We start from the raw sequence: 21,441 nt of genomic DNA on the forward strand, positions 1-21,441 counted from the left end.
TCAAGCCCTCAAACAACGAGTCTGCAGCGGTTCTGACTGGAGACCGGTCTCTACCTGACCCGTCTCAACGCTGTGTGGAGGGGGAGTGGGCTATCAAGCCCTCAAACAACGAGTCTGCAGCGGTTCTGACTGGAGACCGGTCTCTACCTGACCCGTCTCAACGCTGTGTGGAGGGGGAGTGGGCTACCAAGCCCTCAAACAACGAGTCTGCAGCGGTGCTGACTGAGACCGGTCTCTACCTGACCCGTCTCAACGCTGTGTGGAGGGGGAGTGGGCTATCAAGCCTCAAACAACGAGTCTGCAGCGGTGCTGACTGAGACCGGTCTCTACCTGACCCGTCTCAACGCTGTGTGGAGGGGGGGTGGGCTATCAAGCCCTCAAACAACGAGTCTGCAGCGGTGCTGACTGAGACCGGTCTCTACCTGACCCTTCTCAACGCTGTGTGGAGGGGGAGTGGGCTATCAAGCCCTCAAACAACGAGTCTGCAGCGGTGCTGACTGAGACCGGTCTCTACCTGACCCTTCTCAACGCTGTGTGGAGGGGGAGTGGGCTACCAAGCCCTCAAACAACGAGTCTGCAGCGGTGCTGACTGAGACCGGTCTCTACCTGACCCGTCTCAACGCTGTGTGGAGGGGGAGTGGGCTATCAAGCCCTCAAACAACGAGTCTGCAGCGGTGCTGACTGAGACCGGTCTCTACCTGACCCGTCTCAACGCTGTGTGGAGGGGGAGTGGGCTATCAAGCCCTCAAACAACGAGTCTGCAGCGGTGCTGACTGGAGACCGGTCTCTACCTGACCCGTCTCAACGCTGTGTGGAGGGGGAGTGGGCTATCAAGCCCTCAAACAACGAGTCTGCAGCGGTGCTGACTGAGACCGGTCTCTACCTGCCCGGAGTCACGCTGTGTGTGTCCGTCAGGAAACACGCTGTTTACAAGTAGTTCCAGCAAACATCCAGTGATAAACTGCGATGTTAACAGCCTCATGATAACCTCATATGTTTTAACTGAGGATCAAACCTGTGTTTAGTCTAGAAAAAGGTAAATGTGTGCATTTTATTATAAAGTTGTGTATATTTACAGACCGTTGCAAAAACTAAGAAGCTTATAAACATCAGGTTTAAAACTAAAAGAGCTTTGAAACACAATGAAAGATGTTTGGAGTTTTATTTGAGTTATTCAGTTAAACTTTTTGTCAAAGAGATGCTGATTTGAAACCGTTGTTACATACAGTTATGTACGGTGGCCCTGAGAGGCCAGGGTGCTGCAAATTTAAAAAACGCTGCAAATAAAAAGAAACAGAAACGCCGCGCAAATAAAAACGCCGCGATGCAAATAAAAAAGCCACAACGGAAGTGAATTACCGGGGACTATTATTGCTGATGCACATGCGGGTTTTTTATGTGAGAGAAGAAGAAGTCTGGGGGATCTCCAGGAAACATCTCTTGGGTAAGTTTATAATGTTAAAGTTACACAGGATGTAGATAATATCTGTCGCTGCCGTATTTATGACTTTAAATGACGTTATTTTGTGTGTGGGAGCAGATTATGTGTGTAGTGTATAATGTTAGTAGAACATAGCTACTTTTATCTGCTAACGTTAGCTGTTTTCTACACAAACGGATCTGAGCCGACCGGGACTTAAAGATGATGCTAAGACACACAAAGTAAGTTGAATATGCCTTTATTCAACAGACGAGCTCGGGTCCTCTCCTCAACATGCTCTGAAGGAACAACTTTTACTGAATTAGGGCTGGGCAAGTTAACGCGTTATTAGCGCGTTAATCGCAGGAAACGCGATTAAAGCTTGTAATCGTTGCCCAGCCCTATATTGAATACATATTAGATCTTCACTAACATCCTGTAGTCAATCTTGACTCCATCAACATGTCATCTAAATGTGCCTGTCTAGAGATAAATGATGGTCTCTTATCCTGCTTAGAGATAGAGAAGGGTCTCTATCCTGTCCAAGACGTGCTTCCTTTGGGAAGTTTACTGGCTTTAAATCTTTCTTCTTTTTTTTTAATGTATTTTGACATTGTAGATGGATGCATGGTTCAGATATTAAGTGATTGCAGCTGATATCTGCTGTTAAATTAGTGTCAGCTGTTTGCAGGTAACATTACCTGCTGCAATAGCTTACCAAGTAGCTGTTACTTCATTGCAAATGAATAACATTCACATTGCTCCTTTTCCACAGGCAATGTATTGTCCATATTGTGGGACTGGTGGGTGTTTTGGGAGGTGTTGCGGCTCCTGTGGCAGCAACATTGAATGTTTGGCTCCCTTTCTCGAAGATGGTAAGCTCCTCCTTAAAAGTCAAGAATTTCACCAGTACAGTGATAATGTCTTATTTGTATATGATTTGTTGCCATTTTAATATATGCTATACACATATTATTGTCAGTCATGGCAATTTCAACATGATTTAGAACTACTGATAAAAAAAAATCAGGTGAAATACCAAAGTTGACCAATGATGTGCTCCTTCATGTGAGGGTTGAGCCTTCTGATGCGTTTATGCACAAATACAGGCATTAAAAGGGTTCCTTTTTGTTCGCTACCTCTAGATTGATATGTATTTTTATCCTTACCAATTATGTAAGTATCCCAATATTTTGTCCTTTGCCTGTTTATTTCTCTTATTTTTTGCTCCTCATGTCTGGAATTGTTCACGCATTGAACATACTGAAAACATACACTTATGCATCACACAGTTCAGGTATTTTCCTCGTTACTGATACATTTTCATTTTGTTCTTATTAAGTTTCATTCCTAATGACACTGTTGTCTTTTCCCTTCAGTCACAGAATCGAATGAAGGAATCGAGGCAGGCCTCATCCACAAGTACTTCACAGAGGGACACGCTTATGAAGTGATACTTGATTTTCTAGAAAAAAGACACAACATTGTTCTTAGTCTGAGGACCTTAAAGAGGAGGCTGCAGAACGCTGGCTTAACAAGAAGGATAGACTACACTCCCATTGGCACTGTACACCAAACTGTTGCACATGAACTGAGAGGCTCGGGTCGGCTGTTGGGTTACAGAGCTATGTGGCAGACATTGCAACAAAAGTATCACCTGACAGTAAAAAGGGAGGATGTTAGACAGACGATTTCCAGACTGGATCCATCTGGTGTTCAACTTCGTTCCAGGCGAAGGTTTGTCCGAAGGGGATACGTCACAGCAGGACCAAACTAAGTGTGGCACGCTGATGGATATGATAAACTTAAACCCTTTGGTATTGCCATCAGTGGCTGCATCGACGGCTTTTCAAGGAAAGTTATGTGGCTCAGGAGTGGCAGCACTAACAACGATCCGGGCATCATTACGCAGTATTACCTGCAGTGTGTATCGGAGTTTGGACTACTTCCAGCCCGCCTTCGCACTGACTGTGGAACTGAAAACGGCACTATGGCAGCCATTAACTGCACATTACGATCTCAACACACAGATGATTTTGCAGGAGCCCTCAGTCACATGTATGGTACCTCAACTGCAAACCAGCGCATCGAGAGTTGGTGGTCTTTCTTCAGAAAGCAAAGGTATAGCCTTTTAAGGTCAGGTCCAAGAATGTATGTGTGTGTGTGTATATAGTACAGAGGTGCCCAAATACTTTAAATCTATCTGGATGAAAACAATTGAGAAGTTACATTAGAGCTGTACACTAACATTTTCCCAAGGGAGTTTATGTGCTCCCAAATGAAATAATGTAGGAGCGCACCAAGAAATGTACAACATTTCTAGAAATATTTGTTGTCTTTTTTTCATGAAATACAAAAGTTTTGAATTCCACCATTAGGACTCAGTTCTGGATCGAGCTCTTCAGTGACCTTAGAGAGAGGCACCTCTTCAATGGGAGCCATGAGCACAAGTGTCTGCTGCGATATGTGTTTTTGGGCATCTTACAAAAAGACCTCGATGAGTACAGACAGCTGTGGAACAACCACACCATCCGACCTGTTCGCCTGTCTCAGTGTCCATCAGGTAAACCTGATGCCATGTACCACCTGCCTCACAGGTTTGTATTGAAATTGTTTGGTAATATTACTTTAAAATATATCTGACTTCATATAATTTGGTGTATCAGCCCAATATGACAAGTTTGTTACTTGATAAATAACGTGATTCATTTAGTCTGAAAACTCATTATTTCAAAAATGATTTCAGGTCTTAAACGACTAAAAATGGATTCTGATAAATCAGAAAATGTCCAAAGCTATTCTGTCGATTTATCTTACTCAATTCCAAAAAGTACCTTGTGTTAGAAAGTGAGTAGAATGACCATATTTGACTGAAAGAGCTGCTGTCAACCTGAGATTAACTTCTCAAGTCAAAGCTCTTTGTTTAGGATTTAATTAACGAAGAACTGACTCAATGGTAGGGAACTTCAGGTAGGGAATGAGTCCTTACCCCAAGTGAAGGAGTTCAAGTATCTCGGGGTCTTGTTCTCGAGTGAGGGAACAATGGAGCGTGAGATGGGCCGGAGAATCGGAGCAGCGGGAGCGGTACTGCAGTCGCTTTACCGCACCGTTGTGACGAAAAGGGAGCTGAGCCAGAAGGCAAAGCTCTCGGTCTTCCGGGCCATTTTCGTTCCTACCCTCACCTATGGTCATGAAGGATGGGTCATGACCGAAAGAACGAGATCGCGGATACAAGCGGCCGAGATGGGTTTTCTCCGCAGGGTGGCTGGTGTCTCCCTTAGGGATAAGGTGAGAAGTTCGGTCATCAGGGAGGGACTCGGAGTTGAGCCGCTCCTCCTTCGCGTCGAAAGGAGCCAGTTGAGGTGGTTCGGGCACCTAGTTAGGATGCCACCTGGGCGCCTCCCTAGGGAGGTGTTCCAGGCACGTCCAGCTGGGAAGAGACCAAGGGGTAGACCTAGGACCAGGTGGAGGGATTATATCTCTTCGCTGGCCTGGGAGCGCCTTGGGATCCCCCAGTCAGAGCTGGTTGATGTCGCCAGGGAAAAGAAAGTTTGGGGCTCTCTGCTGGAACTGCTACCCCCGCGACCCGACCACGGATAAGCGGGAGAAGATGGATGGATGGATGGATGGATGACTCAATGGAGTTTTAGTTATAATGCTTATCTAGCATGTTTGGGGGGGGGTTAAATGATCCATTTGTAATCACTTGACTCATTATGTTTCAATTTATGACTGGTCTTAGGTTTGGCGGAAGGGAGTGTGGATTTCCAGTGTCCTGGGAAGCCCTACACCACTTTGATGGCATCATGCAAGCATCATCCCAGTACAATTTGTGTGGTGATGAGGATCTGGAGATGCATTTTGTGGACTTGCAAAGACGGAGTGGGTTGGCTCCACCAGTGAACTGGACAGCTGCTGTTCAGAATTACATTTCCATGAAAAACATGTCTGGAGTGTAGAATACATTGCCCCACCAGCCCCCCAGAACCTTTTGTGTGTGTACAAGTTTCCAATGTAGGTTGAATATTATTTAGAATGCTGCAATTCTGAGTAGATAAGTCCAGTGAAATATTCAGCTTGTATCTTTGCATAAGTCATTAGACTGAAACCTTTCTTTGTTTAAATAAACATACAGCATATTCATGTATTTTGTAAAACATGTTTAGTGTTACATCCGTGTTATCAGTTGAATGGTCGATCGTCAGAAAATTATACACCTAATATTTTGGTAATTGATTTTAATTGTGTTTTGAATATAAGCAGGTTCCAGCCTCTAAAATGTGAATATTTGCTGGATTCATTTGTTCTCTGTGAGGCTTCACTTTCTGACATTTTAAAGACCAAGGCGTGTCTGAAATCACTCTCATTCACTACTCCCTATATAGGGAATTCTATATAGTGAGTAGTGAGTGATTTCAGACACAGCCCATAACAAATTGATGAATCAACAATAACATTCATTCATTGCATCAGTCACATATGCTACTGTTATTTCTGTTTTCACAGTGGATCTGAGAATAAAATCTTGTGAACCAGCTACAGCCGTGTCATCTTTGTAGCGAGTGTGTAACATATATGCTATACGTAGAAAACAAGTCCTTACGTTAAAATGAAACACTTTTAAACCATTTAATGAAGAGTCATTCAGCTTTACTCTTTCACAAAGTCCATGTAAAAACATGATCAAATGGCCAAAACAAAATTGGCACATTTGCACGACAAGGTGCCTTTTGCAGTCTTTATTTACTGTTTATGTAAATATTTGTAAAACATCTTAACACATGTTCTGAACTCTTGATTTAACCACGGTCTACCTTACCTACCTAACGAGAATACAATACAATACAAATGTGTGGTGTTGTTCACATGTTAGATATGAAATAGGACAAATCTGCCATGAAAAATACTCATCTCTCTTACGTCACAACATTTTGGTCGGACAGACCGCAACATTAAAACAACGGACTGTGTGTGGCAACATTAACTTTTACCACAAGTTATTTAATTGTTTAAAGGCACCCAAAGCCGGGGGAATTATTAATGCCAAAGTTCATGTTGGCTTTGAAGGCACCATAAGTGTCCAAAAGAGGAAGCTTTAAAATGTTGGCACAGGTATTTGCCATTGGGAATGTTGACGTTGTAGAACATAGGAATTGAAGGCGTGGCAGAGGACTCATACCAGCAGGAGGCACACATGGCACACCTGTAGCGAACATTAACACCTCCTCCAAGGTCACTGAGCTGTCATTTTCTAAAAAGTAGAGAACATTGGAATCAATTGACAGTAAATACTATCTACATGAACACCGGAACTTTTTATAATCTGTGTGTATAAAAATCAGACAAGAGCAAATTGACTAACCTTCACAATCGAGAAGATAGTCTGCCCAGTAACTCATAGCTTTCTCTTCCTGAGCCCTTCTGTTGCTTCCCTGTTGACTAAATTCAGGCTGGAACAGATTTTCCATCTCTGCAGCAGACAGCTTCACATCGGCATGACAGAGAGCAGGGGTCAGAACCGTCGGATGCTGCTGCAGAGCTGTCAGAAACTGCAAACTTTCAAGTCCAGCCTTGAATCTAAAATACAATTAAAAGATGCATGCAAAGATACATGTGCATCAGTAAGTAAGCAAGAAAATGGGACAACAGCAACACGTGTTTCATAATTATTTTAGCAATAACAACGAAATACAAAAACCTACCTTTCGATTGCAGTGTTGTTCCTGTGGATTATGTACCACTTCAGGTAATCCTCTACAATCATTTTTTTTCTTCACATGACCTGACATGTCTGAAGCACCCAGCAGTCTGCAACATGGCACTGTTCCGTATCATCAAGTCCTGAAGGATCTCCACTGAGGGTGAATTCTGAATCTAAAAGAAGAGATAACAGAGTCCCACACATTTAAAAAATGACACGTAATTATAAAAAATAGTAATGCCAGAAGTATATCTTGAAAGAATGGTTTAAGTGGACAAAACTCTCTCTTTACCTATTCTAGAATTTCACACCCCTTCTCATACCTCTTGTAGGACTTTCCCTATCTCCTCATCTGTAATGTCTCCGACAGATGCCTTGAAACTGCTCTGCCCTGAGATGTAGCTGACCAGATCCTCTGACAGAAAATTAGGACCTAAGCCTAATAAAAAAAATAATAAAATAAAAATGACCTCCACTTGTGCCTGTTTTATCAACATCACACAGGAATTTGATGTCCTTGCCACATGAACAGCAAAAGGCTGATTTAGAAGCCTGCTGCTGTCCACAAAAAGGACAATACATTATGACCTGCAACAAAACAATAAAGTATCATTAGGTTGCTTTGCGCTTCAATTGCATGAACATCTATCTATCTATCTATCTATCCTCTATTATCTATCTATCTATCTGTGTGTGTCTGTGTCTCGCATATCTCTCTGACTGTTTGTCAGATCGATCTAAACTTTCGTATATGGCTTGCGGATTGCACGATGATGTGCATCCTTCATTTAGAATTGTTTGGGATTAATTTTTCTAAACCTTTATTTTTGACGAATCTACGCGCTCCGATCGGGTACGCCCCCCGGACAACATTGCAAGCAGCAATTATGGGAGCCAAACAATCGGTCCGTTTAGTACGGGCACAAGCTCTGAATAACACGTAAATAACACGAACACATTTGGAAAGACTAATCAGTACTACTTTCAACGCTGGCTTAATACAAGGAATATCCCAACATGGATTGCAAGTGTGTCTTAATCACGACATTCCCCACTGACAAGGGCAAGACAAGCCTCAGGCAGTTAAACATGCAATAATACTGTGTGTGTGTGTGTGTGTGTGTGTGTGGTGTGTGTGTGGTGTGTGTGTGGTGTGTGTGTGGTGTGTGGTGTGTGTGGTAGTCTAGATTTAAAACGGTTCAAGCTGCACGGATAAATCGAGCAGAATCAGAATCAGTTTTCACAGACAAGTAAACAACTTCAAAATAGCTTTCTGCAGTTTTGATCAAAGCTATGTTCTACTAACATTATACACTACACACATAATCTGAACCCACACACAAAATAACGTCATTTAAAGTCATAAATACGGCAGCGACAGATATTATCTACATCCTGTGTAACTTTAACATTATAAACTTACCCAAGAGATGTTTCCTGGAGATCCCCAGACTTCTTTTCTCTCGCATAAAAAACCGCATGTGCATCAGCAATAATAGTCCCCGGTAATTCACTTCCGTTGTGGCTTTTTTATTTGCATCGCGGCGTTTTTATTTGCACGGCGTTTCTGTTTCTTTTTATTTGCAGCGTTTTTTTAATTTGCAGCGTTCTTTTATTTGCAGCACCCTGGCCTCTCAGGACCACCGTAGTTGTCCCTGGACAGATTTTATAAGTGAACCTAAAACAAATTTCATTTAAACAAGTAAATACAATCAAATTAAAACATGCAACATACATTACTGGAATACTTAAATAAATAAAAAGACAGAACAATAAAACAAAATAACATGTTGTGACGACCCCTCCCCCCTTCTGCCTGTCTGTGCTCCCCCTTGCTGTCCTCTGGCAGGTACTGGGAGTGTCGTCCTTTTTGTGCCCGCCCATCTAGAGGCGGAGCCTCAAGAAGGCATAAAGGCTTGCCCAGCTGGGAGGTTCACTTTCTGATCCTGGCCTGCTGCAGCAACCTCAGCCTTCTACCTGTGTTTGTATTTTCACAAATAGAATAAAGATTTCACAAATCTGAAACTGTGTTATAAAGAATCTTTAGACTCTCTGGGATAATCCAGTCCAGATTTGATGAGTCTAGGTCTAGTGGTTTTAGATCAGGACCTGGTCTAATGTGGTCAGGATGCGAAAAAAGCACTGAAATCTCCCTTGTTTGTATTTTCACAAATAGAATTAAGGTTTCACAAATCTGAAACTGTGTTATAAAGAATCTTTAGCCTCTCTGGGATAATCCAGTCCAGATTTGATGAGTGTAGGTCTAGTGGTTTCAGATCAGGACCTGGTCTAATGTGGTCTACATGTAAAAAAAAAAGCACTGAAATCTCACTTTTTGTATTTTCACAAATAGAATAAGATTTCACAAATCTGAAACTGTGTTATAAATAATCTTTAGCCTCTCTGGGATAATTCAGTCCAGATTTGATGAGTCTAGGTCTAGCGGTTTTAGATCAGGACCTGGTCTAATGTGGTCTACATGTAAAAAAAGCACTGAAATCTCCCTTGTTTGTATTTTCACAAATAGAATAAAGGTTTCACAAATCTGAAACTGTGTTATAAAGAATCTTTAGACCCTCTGGGATAATCCAGTCCAGATTTAATGAGTGTAGGTCTAGTGGTTTTAGATCAGGACCTGGTCTAATGTGGTCTACATGTAAAAAAAAAAAGCACTGAAATCTCACTTTTTGTATTTTCACAAATAGAATAAAGGTTTCACAAATCTGAAACTGTGTTATAAAGAATCTTTAGCCTCTCTGGGATAATCCAGTCCAGATTTGATGAGTCTAGGTCTAGTGGTTTTAGATCAGGACCTGGTCTAATGTGGTCTACATGTAAAAAAAAAAAGCACTGAAATCTCGCTTGTTGTATTTCACAAATAGAATAAAGATTTCACAAATCTGAAACTGTGTTATAAAGAATGTTTAGACTCTCTGGGATAATCCAGTCCAGATTTGATGAGTGTAGGTCTAGTGGTTTTAGATCAGGACCTGGTCTAATGTGGTCAGGATGCGAAAAAAGCACTGAAATCTCCCTTGTTTGTATTTTCACAAATAGAATTAAGGTTTCACAAATCTCAAACTGTGTTATAAAGAATGTTTAGACCCTCTGGGATAATCCAGTCCAGATTTGATGAGTGTAGGACTAGTGGTTTCAGATCAGGACCTGGTCTAATGTAGTATACATGTAAAAAAAAAAGCACTGAAATCTCACTTTTTGTATTTTCACAAATAGAATAAAGGTTTCACAAATCTCAAACTGTGTTATAAAGAATTTTAGACCCTCTGGGATAATCCAGTCCAGATTTGATGAGTGTAGGACTAGTGGTTTCAGATCAGGACCTGGTCTAATGTGGTCTACATGTAAAAAAAAAGCACTGAAATCTCACTTTTTGTATTTTCACAAATAGAATTAAGGTTTCACAAATCTCAAACTGTGTTATAAAGAATGTTTAGACCCTCTGGGATAATCCAGTCCAGATTTGATGAGTGTAGGTCTAGTGGTTTTAGATCAGGACCTGGTCTAATGTAGTCTACATGTAAAAAAAAAGCACTGAAATCTCACTTTTTGTATTTTCACAAATAGAATTAAGGTTTCACAAATCTGAAACTGTGTTATAAAGAATCTTTAGCCTCTCTGGGATAATCCAGTCCAGATTTGATGAGTCTAGGTCTAGTGGTTTTAGATCAGGACCTGGTCTAATGTGGTCTACATGTAAAAAAAAAAGCACTGAAATCTCGCTTGTTTGTATTTTCACAAATAGAATAAAGATTTCACAAATCTGAAACTGTGTTATAAAGAATCTTTAGACTCTCTGGGATAATCCAGTCCAGATTTGATGAGTATAGGTCTAGTGGTTTTAGATCAGGACCTGGTCTAATGTGGTCAGGATGCGAAAAAAGCACTGAAATCTCCCTTGTTTTATTTTCACAAATAGAATTAAGGTTTCACAAATCTCAAACTGTGTTATAAAGAATGTTTAGACCCTCTGGGATAATCCAGTCCAGATTTGATGAGTGTAGGTCTAGTGGTTTCAGATCAGGACCTGGTCTAATGTAGTCTACATGTAAAAAAAAAAAGCACTGAAATCTCACTTTTGTATTTTCACAAATAGAATAAAGATTTCACAAATCTGAAACTGTGTTATAAAGAATCTTTAGCCTCTCTGGGATAATCCAGTCCAGATTTGATGAGTCTAGGTCTAGCGGTTTTAGATCAGAACCTGGTCTAATGTGGTCTACATGTAAAAAAAAAAAGAGCACTGAAATCTCCCTTGTTTGTATTTTCACTAGTGCTGGGGGGAAACGATTATTTTGAAAACAATTAATCGGGCGATTATTTGATCGATTAGTCGACTAATCGAACGATTATTTTCTGTTGTTCAATTCATAAAAACGTAATGTAAAAAAAACGTAATGTAAAACATTTTTTTTCACGATACTGTGTCTCAGGGGATCTTAATATTTAAGAACCTATTAATGTGTTATACCAGATTAACGGAAATAATCTCAGCTAACTGACGATACAAACCATGTTACCAAAACAAAACACAAGTCTCATAAGAAGCATCTAAATGACCCCTGAGCGAAAAATGCTAACGGACATTGGCACAGATCTCAAGATAAAAGTACCCTTATTACTTATCGTAGCTGCACATACAAGATATCCGATTAAAGCTGAGACTCCACAGATTATGTAGGTACATAGTATCATCACTGAGTGATCCGGACTCGCGACAGGGGAAGCAAATACAGTCATCACAACACGTACCTTCACAGAGCTTCTAGGGAGATCGTCTCACCGCCGTAGCTGTCAATCTGATCAAAATACGTGTTCAATGGCATTCAAATGAGAAAAAACGCGGCTGAATCGGTTAATCCATAGGTTTTTAACGTCTATGTATAAAAAAATTATTGAATTTATAATCCATAATTCCATTTTAAATCGGAGAGCAAATGCTAGCTGCTAATGGTTGCCACCACAGCTAGCTGCTGCTTCCGGTCAAGCAGCAGTCTCAGTGAGATATAAATATATAAATATCTTTGCGTTTTGGACTAACTTTAAAATATTCCCATGCTTTGAAGACCTGGGGCGAGATGTTTTCGTTTGAGGGCTTCGTGCGCAATCCTGTGAGGAGGAGTTGGTAGCCGTTTCAGTTTCCATTGTGTTAGAAGTGCGATTGCGAACTGCTTGTTGCTTTGGGTGACCCACGTGTGTGTGGCGTCATACAGTCTATGGTGGCGACGCGTCGACGCGGGAAATATGTCGTCGACGATATTTTGAAGTCGACGCGTCGCTACAGCAGTAATTTTCACAAATAGAATTAAGGTTTCACAAATCTGAAACTGTGTTATAAAGAATCTTTAGACCCTTGGGATAATCCAGTCCAGATTTGATGAGTGTAGGTCTAGTGGTTTTAGATCAGGACCTGGTCTAATGTGATCTACATGTAAAAAAAAAAGCACTGAAATCTCACTTTTTGTATTTTCACAAATAGAATAAAGATTTCACAAATCTGAAACTGTGTTATAAAGAATCTTTAGCCTCTCTGGGATAATCCAGTCCAGATTTGATGAGTCTAGGTCTAGCGGTTTTAGATCAGGACCTGGTCTAATGTGGTCTACATGTAAAAAAAAAAAAGCACTGAAATCTCACTTTTTGTATTTTCACAAATAGAATAAAGGTTTCACAAATCTGAAACTGTGTTATAAAGAATCTTTAGCCTCTCTGGGATAATCCAGTCCAGATTTGATGAGTGTAGGTCTAGTGGTTTCAGATCAGGACCTGGTCTAATGTAGTCTACATGTAAAAAAAGCACTGAAATCTCACTTTTTGTATTTTCACAAATAGAATAAAGGTTTCACAAATCTCAAACTGTGTTATAAAGAATGTTTAGACCCTCTGGGATAATCCAGTCCAGATTTGATGAGTGTAGGTCTAGTGGTTTTAGATCAGGACCTGGTCTAATGTAGTCTACATGTTAAAAAAAAAAGCACTGAAATCTCACTTTTTGTATTTTCACAAATAGAATTAAGGTTTCACAAATCTGAAACTGTGTTATAAAGAATCTTTAGCCTCTCTGGGATAATCCAGTCCAGATTTGATGAGTCTAGGTCTAGCGGTTTTAGATCAGGACCTGGTCTAATGTGGTCAGGATGCGGAAAAAAGCACTGAAATCTCCCTTGTTTGTATTTTCACAAATAGAATAAAGGTTTCACAAATCTCAAACTGTGTTATAAAGAATGTTTAGACCCTCTGGGATAATCCAGTCCAGATTTGATGAGTGTAGGTCTAGTGGTTTTAGATCAGGACCTGGTCTAATGTGGTCTACATGTAAAAAAAAAGCACTGAAATCTCACTTTTTGTATTTTCACAAATAGAATAAAGGTTTCACAAATCTGAAACTGTTTATAAATAGTCTTTAGACCCTCTGGGATAATCCAGTCAGGATTTTATGAGTGTAGGTCTAGTGGTTTTAGATCAGGACCTGGTCTAATGTGGTGAAGATGCGAAAAAAAAGCACTGAAATCTCCCTTTTTTAAATTTTCACAAATAGAATAAAGGTTTCACAAATCTCAAACTGGGTTATAAAGAATCTTTAGACTTTCTGGGATAATCCAGTCCAAATAAATCGGCTATGCAGCGATTTAAGAGGTTCAAACACGGAGGATTGTTCGCTCAGCGCTGTAAATTAAATGTCCCTTAACTTTCCCCTTAACTGCATAATCGGATGATCTGAATCGGAAGCCAACTTCAGCGTCGTAGTTTACCTCATAGCACGAATCCAGACTCTCCTTTGGCCGGGAAACGATAGAACGAGCACGTTTCATGCAAAGACCTGTGGCTGCAACCGGAGCAAAGCAGCGCTAGCTTTAGCTAACGTTAGCCAACGAAAAGAACTGCCGAGTAAGATTGGAAAACACTGGTAATTAATTGTTCTATAATTTGTAAAACTACGGTGTTACAAACGACAATTTCAAAAATACAGATTCTAATGGTCAGATATACAGTGTTCGAAATGGGGGGGAGCCAGGGGAGCTTGGCTCCCCCGAAGAGGGAGGAGCTCCCCCCGAAGGAGAATGAAGTACGCGCACTGGCAAAAGTACTGGGGGGAACTGGCCCGAGAGGCCATTGAGGAGTTTCGGGACTACAATTAGAGAATAAATCTCCAGGGAAAGCCCTGCAAAAACTGCAGACAGCGAGCAAGACCTTTTTGCCTACATCAGCTGAGTGTGAGGGGGTTTTCTGCCGTCAATTCGACCGACACCGACAAACGCAACAAGTTGCGGGAGAAGAGCCTCTTCTCACTTCTCTTCGTAGACATCAATGGCCCCCCCCTGGAGCAATTCGACCCTCAGCCATTTGTACGGTCTTGGATCAAAGCTGGCCACAAACCCTCCACATCCTGGGTTCCGGGACCGAAAGCGAAGAAGAAGCCGCCCAGGTCCCTGTGGTCGCTTTTACAGTAAGGTAAGAGAGTATATTTTACTGTTTGAGCTTTTTGTTTGTTTGGACTGGCCCCAGTCCTACTGTTGATATCATTTTTGGTTGTGGGATTTATTAGGTTTTATCAGACTGATTGACTTGCGATAGTATAATCAGCTATAGGCGTTGCTCTTTCAGCCAGCCACACACACACACACACACACACACACACACACACACACACACACACACCACACACACACACACACCCAACACACACACACACACACACACACACACACACACACACACACACACCACACAACACACACACACACACACACACACACCACACACACACACACACACACACACCACCCACACACACACACACACACACACACCCACACACACACACACCACACCACACACACACCACACACACACACACACACACACACAACACACACACACACACCACACCACACACACACACACACACACACCTTGCGTTTTGAAGACTGGTCAATCCGAAATGGATGAACAGCAGCCCAGTTTCCCAGCTTTGCAGTCTATTCAGGGTAGCCTCTTGTTTCCTCTGCCACATGTCCTCCGTCCATACCTCGGGAAAGGTGAGCTTGAGCTAGCCAGGGGAACGTTGCTAGCGCAGCTAACGTGCACGTTAGCTAGCATTATCCATGTCTTTAGGCGGCTCTTCTGATGATGTGTAGTACTAGTAGCAGCTTCACTTGTAGCTTCGATGCTGCTAGCTTCTTTCTTCTTGTGAATTATATTCTTTTTAGAAAAGTCAAGTAAAAAAACATGTACCTTCCATTATAGAGCTTTTTCGTTAGCGTTCTTGAGGGAAAGAGCTGCCGCAAAATCGGCGGGCGGTGAGCTGACACACCCCCAGCTCGCTGCGGGGTCACCAGCGTGATGACGAATCATCATTTTTGAAGGAAATCGTTTTTATTTTTTATTATAGGCCATTACTGTGAAATGTATTATGTTTTGTCATTATTACAACAAATACACACTTGCAACTGATAAGACTGGCAATTATTTTATATTCATTAGACTATTAAAAAAAAGATCATGCTCCAAATAAGTGGGGGTACGGCGTACCCCCGCGTCCAACGCCCACTACACCACTGGTAACAACCATCGTTTTTCAGACACGTAAACTCTTCAAAAATCACCAGTGGGGTCACTGCTGATGTATTTAATGTCGTAGAACAAAACGTGATTTATCTCTTAAATTTGTGTCAACCACAGACCTTATTTCGAGCTATTTTCCAAAACCCTATGGAGAAAATGCATTGTTTTTGACGAAGGAACCGGAAGTGCTAAAAATGCTAACTTACTTCCGGGTTTTAGGATGCGTCACTGCGGTTCTCTATTGATGCTCATTCTAATTGACCAGGCAGGTGGAGCATATGGAAACTCAGCATTACCTTGATTTCTTGTCAGTATTATCGTATTCTTCTCAGATGATTAAATATAATGTTTATTAGAGCTAAGAGCTGGGATGACTAGATTAATCAATTAACAAAAAGGTAATTGCTGTTGATAATTATGATTGTTATAATTCTGACCATTTTTATAATCATTTAAGTAATGTTTTATTGGAAAATGCCCCCAACATATTGAATGCTTATTCATGCTTTATATCATATTAAACTGAATATCTTTGGGTTATGAACGGAAAAAACATGAGAAATTGGAATGGAGATTTTTCACTAATTTCAGACAATTTATAGAATTGTTATAGAACAACGAATCCATTTATTTTGTGAGATAAAACTTTATTGTCAGCAAATGAAATGCAGCAGGCAAATACTCATGTACTACTATATAATTTCATCTAAATCTAAATGTATCTAGAAAATAATTGTCCCATTAATCCATAATTGAAAAAATAACATTAGTTTCAGTCCAGATTTACCACTTATTTGTTCTTTGGAAAAACAATGACTGACCTGGTTCTGGTTCTTTCAAAAAATGCATAATAAGATTATAAATTGGTTAAATGCAGCTTGATATCCTACCATCATATTTAACTCTACAGTGACATAGTTATGCGCTCTCACACATCTATAGTCTGGGCTCCAGAGAGCGGTCGGGCCGTGTTCTGTTCTCACTGAAGCACACTTTCACTGGGCACTTTGAGCTGCCTGTCACCTTTCTTAAAAGAAAATGTCTCTCTGTGCCTCTTTGTCTGTCACGCCTGCTTTTTTCTTTCATGTGTCTGATGCTTCTTCTCATCTCTTTCTTCTTCTTTGCTCATACTGTCCCAATCTTTTATTCTCCATCTTCATCAACTTCTCTCTTTAATTCTTCTTCCCTAGATCCTCCTCTCCTATCCTCCTCGAGCATTTGTCTTATTCTCACATGTCTGTCTGTGAGTAGCTCTGCCATCCCCTCTTACTTGAATGTCCTCTGTGTGCTGAATATTATCGTTCCTCCATTTCTATCCATCATTTTTTCTGCTCCTCTATCCACCCTGTCAGAGATGATGAGCGCTGACACTCCCCCCATGAGCTCCTGCCTTCCCTGTCGCATCATTTTCTTTCTTAATCTTATTTTTCCCCTGCCTTTTTTATGTTCTTTAACAATTGCCGTTGATGTGACACATCTTTGTTGTGTGTCCTTGTAAAAAATGTGTGAGGGCACAAACTGATAGATAATTAGTAAGTAAAGACACATTCTTTACTTTTTTGATTTTCTCTATAATTTACATCGGTAACTTTCACACTGTTGTTGACTCTCCTTTTTTTTAATCTCCTTGTCAGTCGGTGAGTTTTCCCGGAGATTTCAGTTGTGCAGTGGCAGGCCTGATCTTCCTGGAGTACACAGACAGCGCCCATTGGTCGGCCGAGCTGCTCGTTATCACGTACGGGGGCGGGCTCAAGAGTTACCTGCAGGTGAGAGACAAAACTGCTTCACTCATACACCTTAAAATAACAGAGTTCTCAAATCACCTTCTTCGTTACATTATCCTAACTAAAGAAAAATAAATGAATTTCACTTTTCCAGATTATTTTAGATTAAAACACCAAAAATACTTCTTTATTACCATCTAATTTCTGTAGATTCTTCTGTTACGCAGCTCAACACCCCCCCCCCCCTTCCTTCCCCCCCCTCCCCCTTCCTTCCCCCCTTTCCCCTTCCCCTTCCCCCTTCCTGTAACGCCTCGATTGGACTTCTTTGTTTACTTCATGGTGACATCGCTATGTATCACTTGGGCTTCTACTGGCTAGTGCTCCAATACATTGTACATGATAGGCTAAGGTGCAGGACATCCCTAAGCGGTTGACCAATCACAACAGAGCCGGCCAACTAACCAATCCGAGCAGACATGGCTCTGGTTTCAAACAAAGGGTGAAAAGAGGTGCTGCAGCTTGCGAAAAAAATAAAACGCTTTTTTAACATTAAAGCATGAAAACATGTGACAGTAGAAGCACAACATGCTAATATGACATCTGAAAATGAGCCCCTTTAAAAAAAATATATATATATTTTCTATTGTGGCCTCCTCATTTGGAGCCCACATCTATTACAACAGTGTTTCATCAAGAGTGTTGTTCATACATTTACGTTCAAGCATCTGCAGATATCCTTATAAATCCTTTGAATCAACACTCATCCCTTAAACCCGTTGCAGATGATGATAAATCTTAAAAATGCTCGTAAATATGTAGTATATTGATCGCCGTGCTACAACTTAGCGGGATTTTACTCCATTGCAGTTAACTTTTTACTGAAGCTTTATTTTTTCTATAAAAAAAGTTGCTTGTGCAATTAAAACTAACAGCAACACATAATGAAATATGTACTCTGAATATCAGTTTGTAACATCGGAAAAGGAAGAAGAAATACAAGGATCTTATGCAGACATTGCCCAGGCATAAGATGTTACATTATGGAATAGTGCCAATTGGCTTACTCAAGAATAAATGAGCCAATCACTTTAATGCAATACCTGCAGGAATCAACTATAGCCGTCTAAAATTCCCTTGGCCCTCCAATCCACGTAGCATTCAAAGTTTCGGGTTAATTACTCACACCCGCGACCTCACTGTTTTCACAGCGCTCTCCCGGTTTGCACTAACCAGATTTAGTTTGAGCGGTGAAGCTTGGTTTGGCAGCTTAATAGATTTTGGCAGCTACTGTCAAGTGTTTGCCAGCTGATAGATGAGATGAAACTTTAATGATCCCTGCGTAAAAACTGGGTCAGCAACAGAGAGAATAGATAGATAGAAGTAAGGGAAAGGCGAGATGAGAAGCTGAAAAATAATATGAAAAAATGATTTCAACAGCTGAATACTGAATAATAATAAATATATACCTTGTTAAGGCTCAAGCAGTAGCTATACAACAGTGACAGTTTTAAATTCCGTGATGCACAGATGGCATTATAAATACTCATAAATGTTTCCAGATGTGCATTTAAACACTGTGATCTTTTCCTTATCAGAGGTTATATACTCATGTGTCTGCAGATGTGCCAAGGGATGTGACAAGTGATCGAACATCTGTCTGAAGAAAACCTTAGTATTAGTATACTGTACATAAAAAGGCTTATATCATGGGCTACTATCTTTGGTGCTACTAGTGACGCAAGGAGCGGCACTAGTAGCACCAAAGTCCCAACTTGTAAGCTTTTTTTCGTCTGACCGTACTAGTGACACTAAAAGTGTACTAAATGTATTAATGTGATCTCTCTCTGGCCCAAGTCTGAGTGGGTAGAGAGGGATTGTGTGCACGCCCATTAGATATTAAGTGAGGTGGCTTAGACATAACTTATATTTGCACAATGTATTGCCGATGTATGTGTGTTCCTCTTTATCGCCTGGTCTGAGCCTGCAGAGCTGTCGCGTGTGCGTGCTTCACGTGTAAACAGGGTTAGCAGATTAATTTCACCCCACCTCCTCCTCCTTCTTCTTCTTTTATTTTCCTCTCTTCCTCTTTGGTCCCACCATCCTTCGGTCCTTCCCGCAGCCAGGATTTGACGAGAGTGGAAGACATCGCTGGAGAGAAGGAAGAAAATAAAAGGTACTTTGGCCTGAAGGGCTAAAGAAAGCCGACTTTGTTGCTGACACACTGTGGATACAATTGAATGATCTTTGACATGCACTATTCTCTGAATTATACAGTTATTTAGACACACATCCAAAGCCAGAAAGTATTTTCCTTCTTCAAAGTGTCCAAGCTTGTGAGTGTGTGTCTGTGCTTTGTACGCCTCTTTAGGCAGATTTACGGTCCCTTTTTTGACAGTTTTGGGCCAGTTGTAATGACAGCAGTGACAGCTTGTGTAAGCAATAATCTGTGCGAGTCTTCATCTCATGGATGACAAGTGATGAATATGCCCACATGTGTAAATATGTCTCAGCGAAGGAAGCCAATTCTAAAATGTTAATGTAGAACAAAATAGAATCTCAAAAGTGCACAAAACAATGTCAAATACAAGTTTGACCACATTTCCCTGGTGCACATTTGTAAAACTTATGTTTCCTGTCCTAGATAAGGAGCAGTACTACCCGCTGGAGGATGTGAGCTGGTGGAGCGACGTGGTGCTGATTCTGGCTCGCTGCTCCGGCTCAGTCACCGTGTCCTCAGTCAGGACGCTGCGCAACCTCCTGGGGAAATCCTCGAGTCACGGCGGCACACGAAGTGGGCTTCCTCAGCCTGGAGGTACGTGTTCAGAAAGCGGTTTGCATGTGTGGTTAAGTAAACATATAAGGGGGTTTGCATGTTAATAGAATGGCATGTGAGACTCATGTTAGCATCATACATCAATCAATCAATCAATGTTTATTTATATAGCCCAATATCACAAATGTTACATTTGTCTCAGTGGACTTCACAGTTTGTACAGAATATCAGTATGACAATACGACACCCTCTGTCCTTAGACCCTCACATCGTACAAGGAAAAACTTCAGAAGAAAACCCACAGTTTTAAAGGGAAAAATGGGAGAAACCTCAGGGAGAGCAACAGAGGAGGGATCCCTCTCATTTAATAATACATTTGCAACATAGGTAGTCCAAATGTTTGGAAATGCATGTGTGTATAATAGGAAGATGAATCCACGAGGATATAATAATAATAATAATGCATTACATTTTTTATTAGAGCGCTTTTACAGGTGCTCAAAGCGCTTTACAAGTACACATTACACATATTAGACATGTAAGAGTCATTACTGCGGACATTACCCACAGGAGCAAATCGGGTAAAGTGTCTTGCCCAAGGACACAATGGCCTGACGCAGTGGCGGCCGAGGCGGGATTCGAACTGGAGTTCACCAACGCCCCTTGATCTGATGACCAACGCTCTAACCACTGCGCCAAAACCAAATATCCATCCAGGACCTATGATCCAGGACCACAGCCACAATTCAAGATCCAGGGCTCGCGATGCAGGACACAGGACCGCAGGATCATCCATGACTCCGGATCCCGGCGTATATAGACACCAAAAAGAAAGACATTTGGGGAAGCTGGGTTAATCGGAACATGAGAGTACAGAGGTATAGACAGAGAGAGGAAGAGAAGTAAGATGTCCCCCGACAAACTAAGCCTATATCAGCAAACTAGGGGCTGAATCTAATCAGACCTAACTATAAGCTTTATCAAAAAGGAAGGTCTTAAGCGCACTTTTAAAAACGGATAGGGTGTCTGCCGCCCGAACACAAACTGGAAGCTGATTCCACAAATGTGGAGCTTGATAAGAAAAGGCTCTGGCTCCCATTGTACTTTTAGAGACTCTAGGAACAACCAACAACCCTGCATTCTTGGAACGCAATGCCCTAGTAGGACAGTAGGGTATAATGAGTTCTTTAAGGTAAGATGGCACCTGCCCATTAAGGGCTTTGTAGGCGAGAAGAAGAAT

The 21,441-nt window shown here is 41.2% G+C and overlaps 2 protein-coding genes and 1 long non-coding RNA gene across 8 annotated transcripts; 2 read left to right on the plus strand and 1 right to left on the minus strand.

Moving 5' to 3' along the window:
• Nucleotides 1-1,268: 1,268 nt before the first annotated feature.
• Nucleotides 1,269-5,959, plus strand: LOC117551216. 5 transcript variants are annotated; one of them, XM_034223983.1, is made up of 5 exons: nt 1,278-1,444; nt 2,196-2,295; nt 2,800-3,541; nt 3,799-4,017; nt 5,163-5,959. In XM_034223983.1, exons 3-5 carry the CDS (start codon nt 3,282-3,284, stop codon nt 5,377-5,379), a joined length of 696 nt encoding a protein of 231 aa, XP_034079874.1. In that variant the 5' UTR covers nt 1,278-1,444; nt 2,196-2,295; nt 2,800-3,281; the 3' UTR covers nt 5,380-5,959. The 5 variants fall into 5 exon arrangements, with proteins under 5 accessions (XP_034079876.1, XP_034079874.1, XP_034079875.1 ...); XM_034223984.1 differs by having other exon boundaries at nt 3,799-3,983; XM_034223985.1 differs by lacking the exon at nt 2,800-3,541 and having other exon boundaries at nt 1,269-1,444.
• Nucleotides 5,960-6,035: 76 nt separating this feature from the next.
• Nucleotides 6,036-8,569, minus strand: LOC117551217 (G2/M phase-specific E3 ubiquitin-protein ligase-like). 2 transcript variants are annotated; one of them, XM_034223987.1, is made up of 4 exons: nt 8,545-8,569; nt 7,123-7,294; nt 6,783-6,997; nt 6,036-6,671 (listed from the first exon to the last, which is right to left on the minus strand). In XM_034223987.1, the coding sequence occupies exons 2-4, from the start codon at nt 7,182-7,184 to the stop codon at nt 6,430-6,432; spliced, it is 519 nt and encodes a 172-aa protein (XP_034079878.1). In that variant the 5' UTR covers nt 7,185-7,294; nt 8,545-8,569; the 3' UTR covers nt 6,036-6,429. The 2 variants fall into 2 exon arrangements, with proteins under 2 accessions (XP_034079878.1, XP_034079879.1); XM_034223988.1 differs by lacking the exon at nt 8,545-8,569 and having other exon boundaries at nt 7,123-7,316.
• An 8,771-nt stretch (nt 8,570-17,340) lies between these two features.
• On the plus strand, nt 17,341-20,253 carry LOC117551221. The gene is made up of 3 exons (XR_004569760.1): nt 17,341-17,470; nt 19,548-19,601; nt 20,070-20,253. It is a non-coding gene; the product is annotated as an uncharacterized LOC117551221 (long non-coding RNA).
• Nucleotides 20,254-21,441: the final 1,188 nt, after the last annotated feature.

The sequence above is a fragment of the Gymnodraco acuticeps genome, unplaced genomic scaffold (genome assembly GCF_902827175.1).
Source record: "Gymnodraco acuticeps unplaced genomic scaffold, fGymAcu1.1, whole genome shotgun sequence".
NCBI lineage: Eukaryota > Metazoa > Chordata > Actinopteri > Perciformes > Bathydraconidae > Gymnodraco > Gymnodraco acuticeps.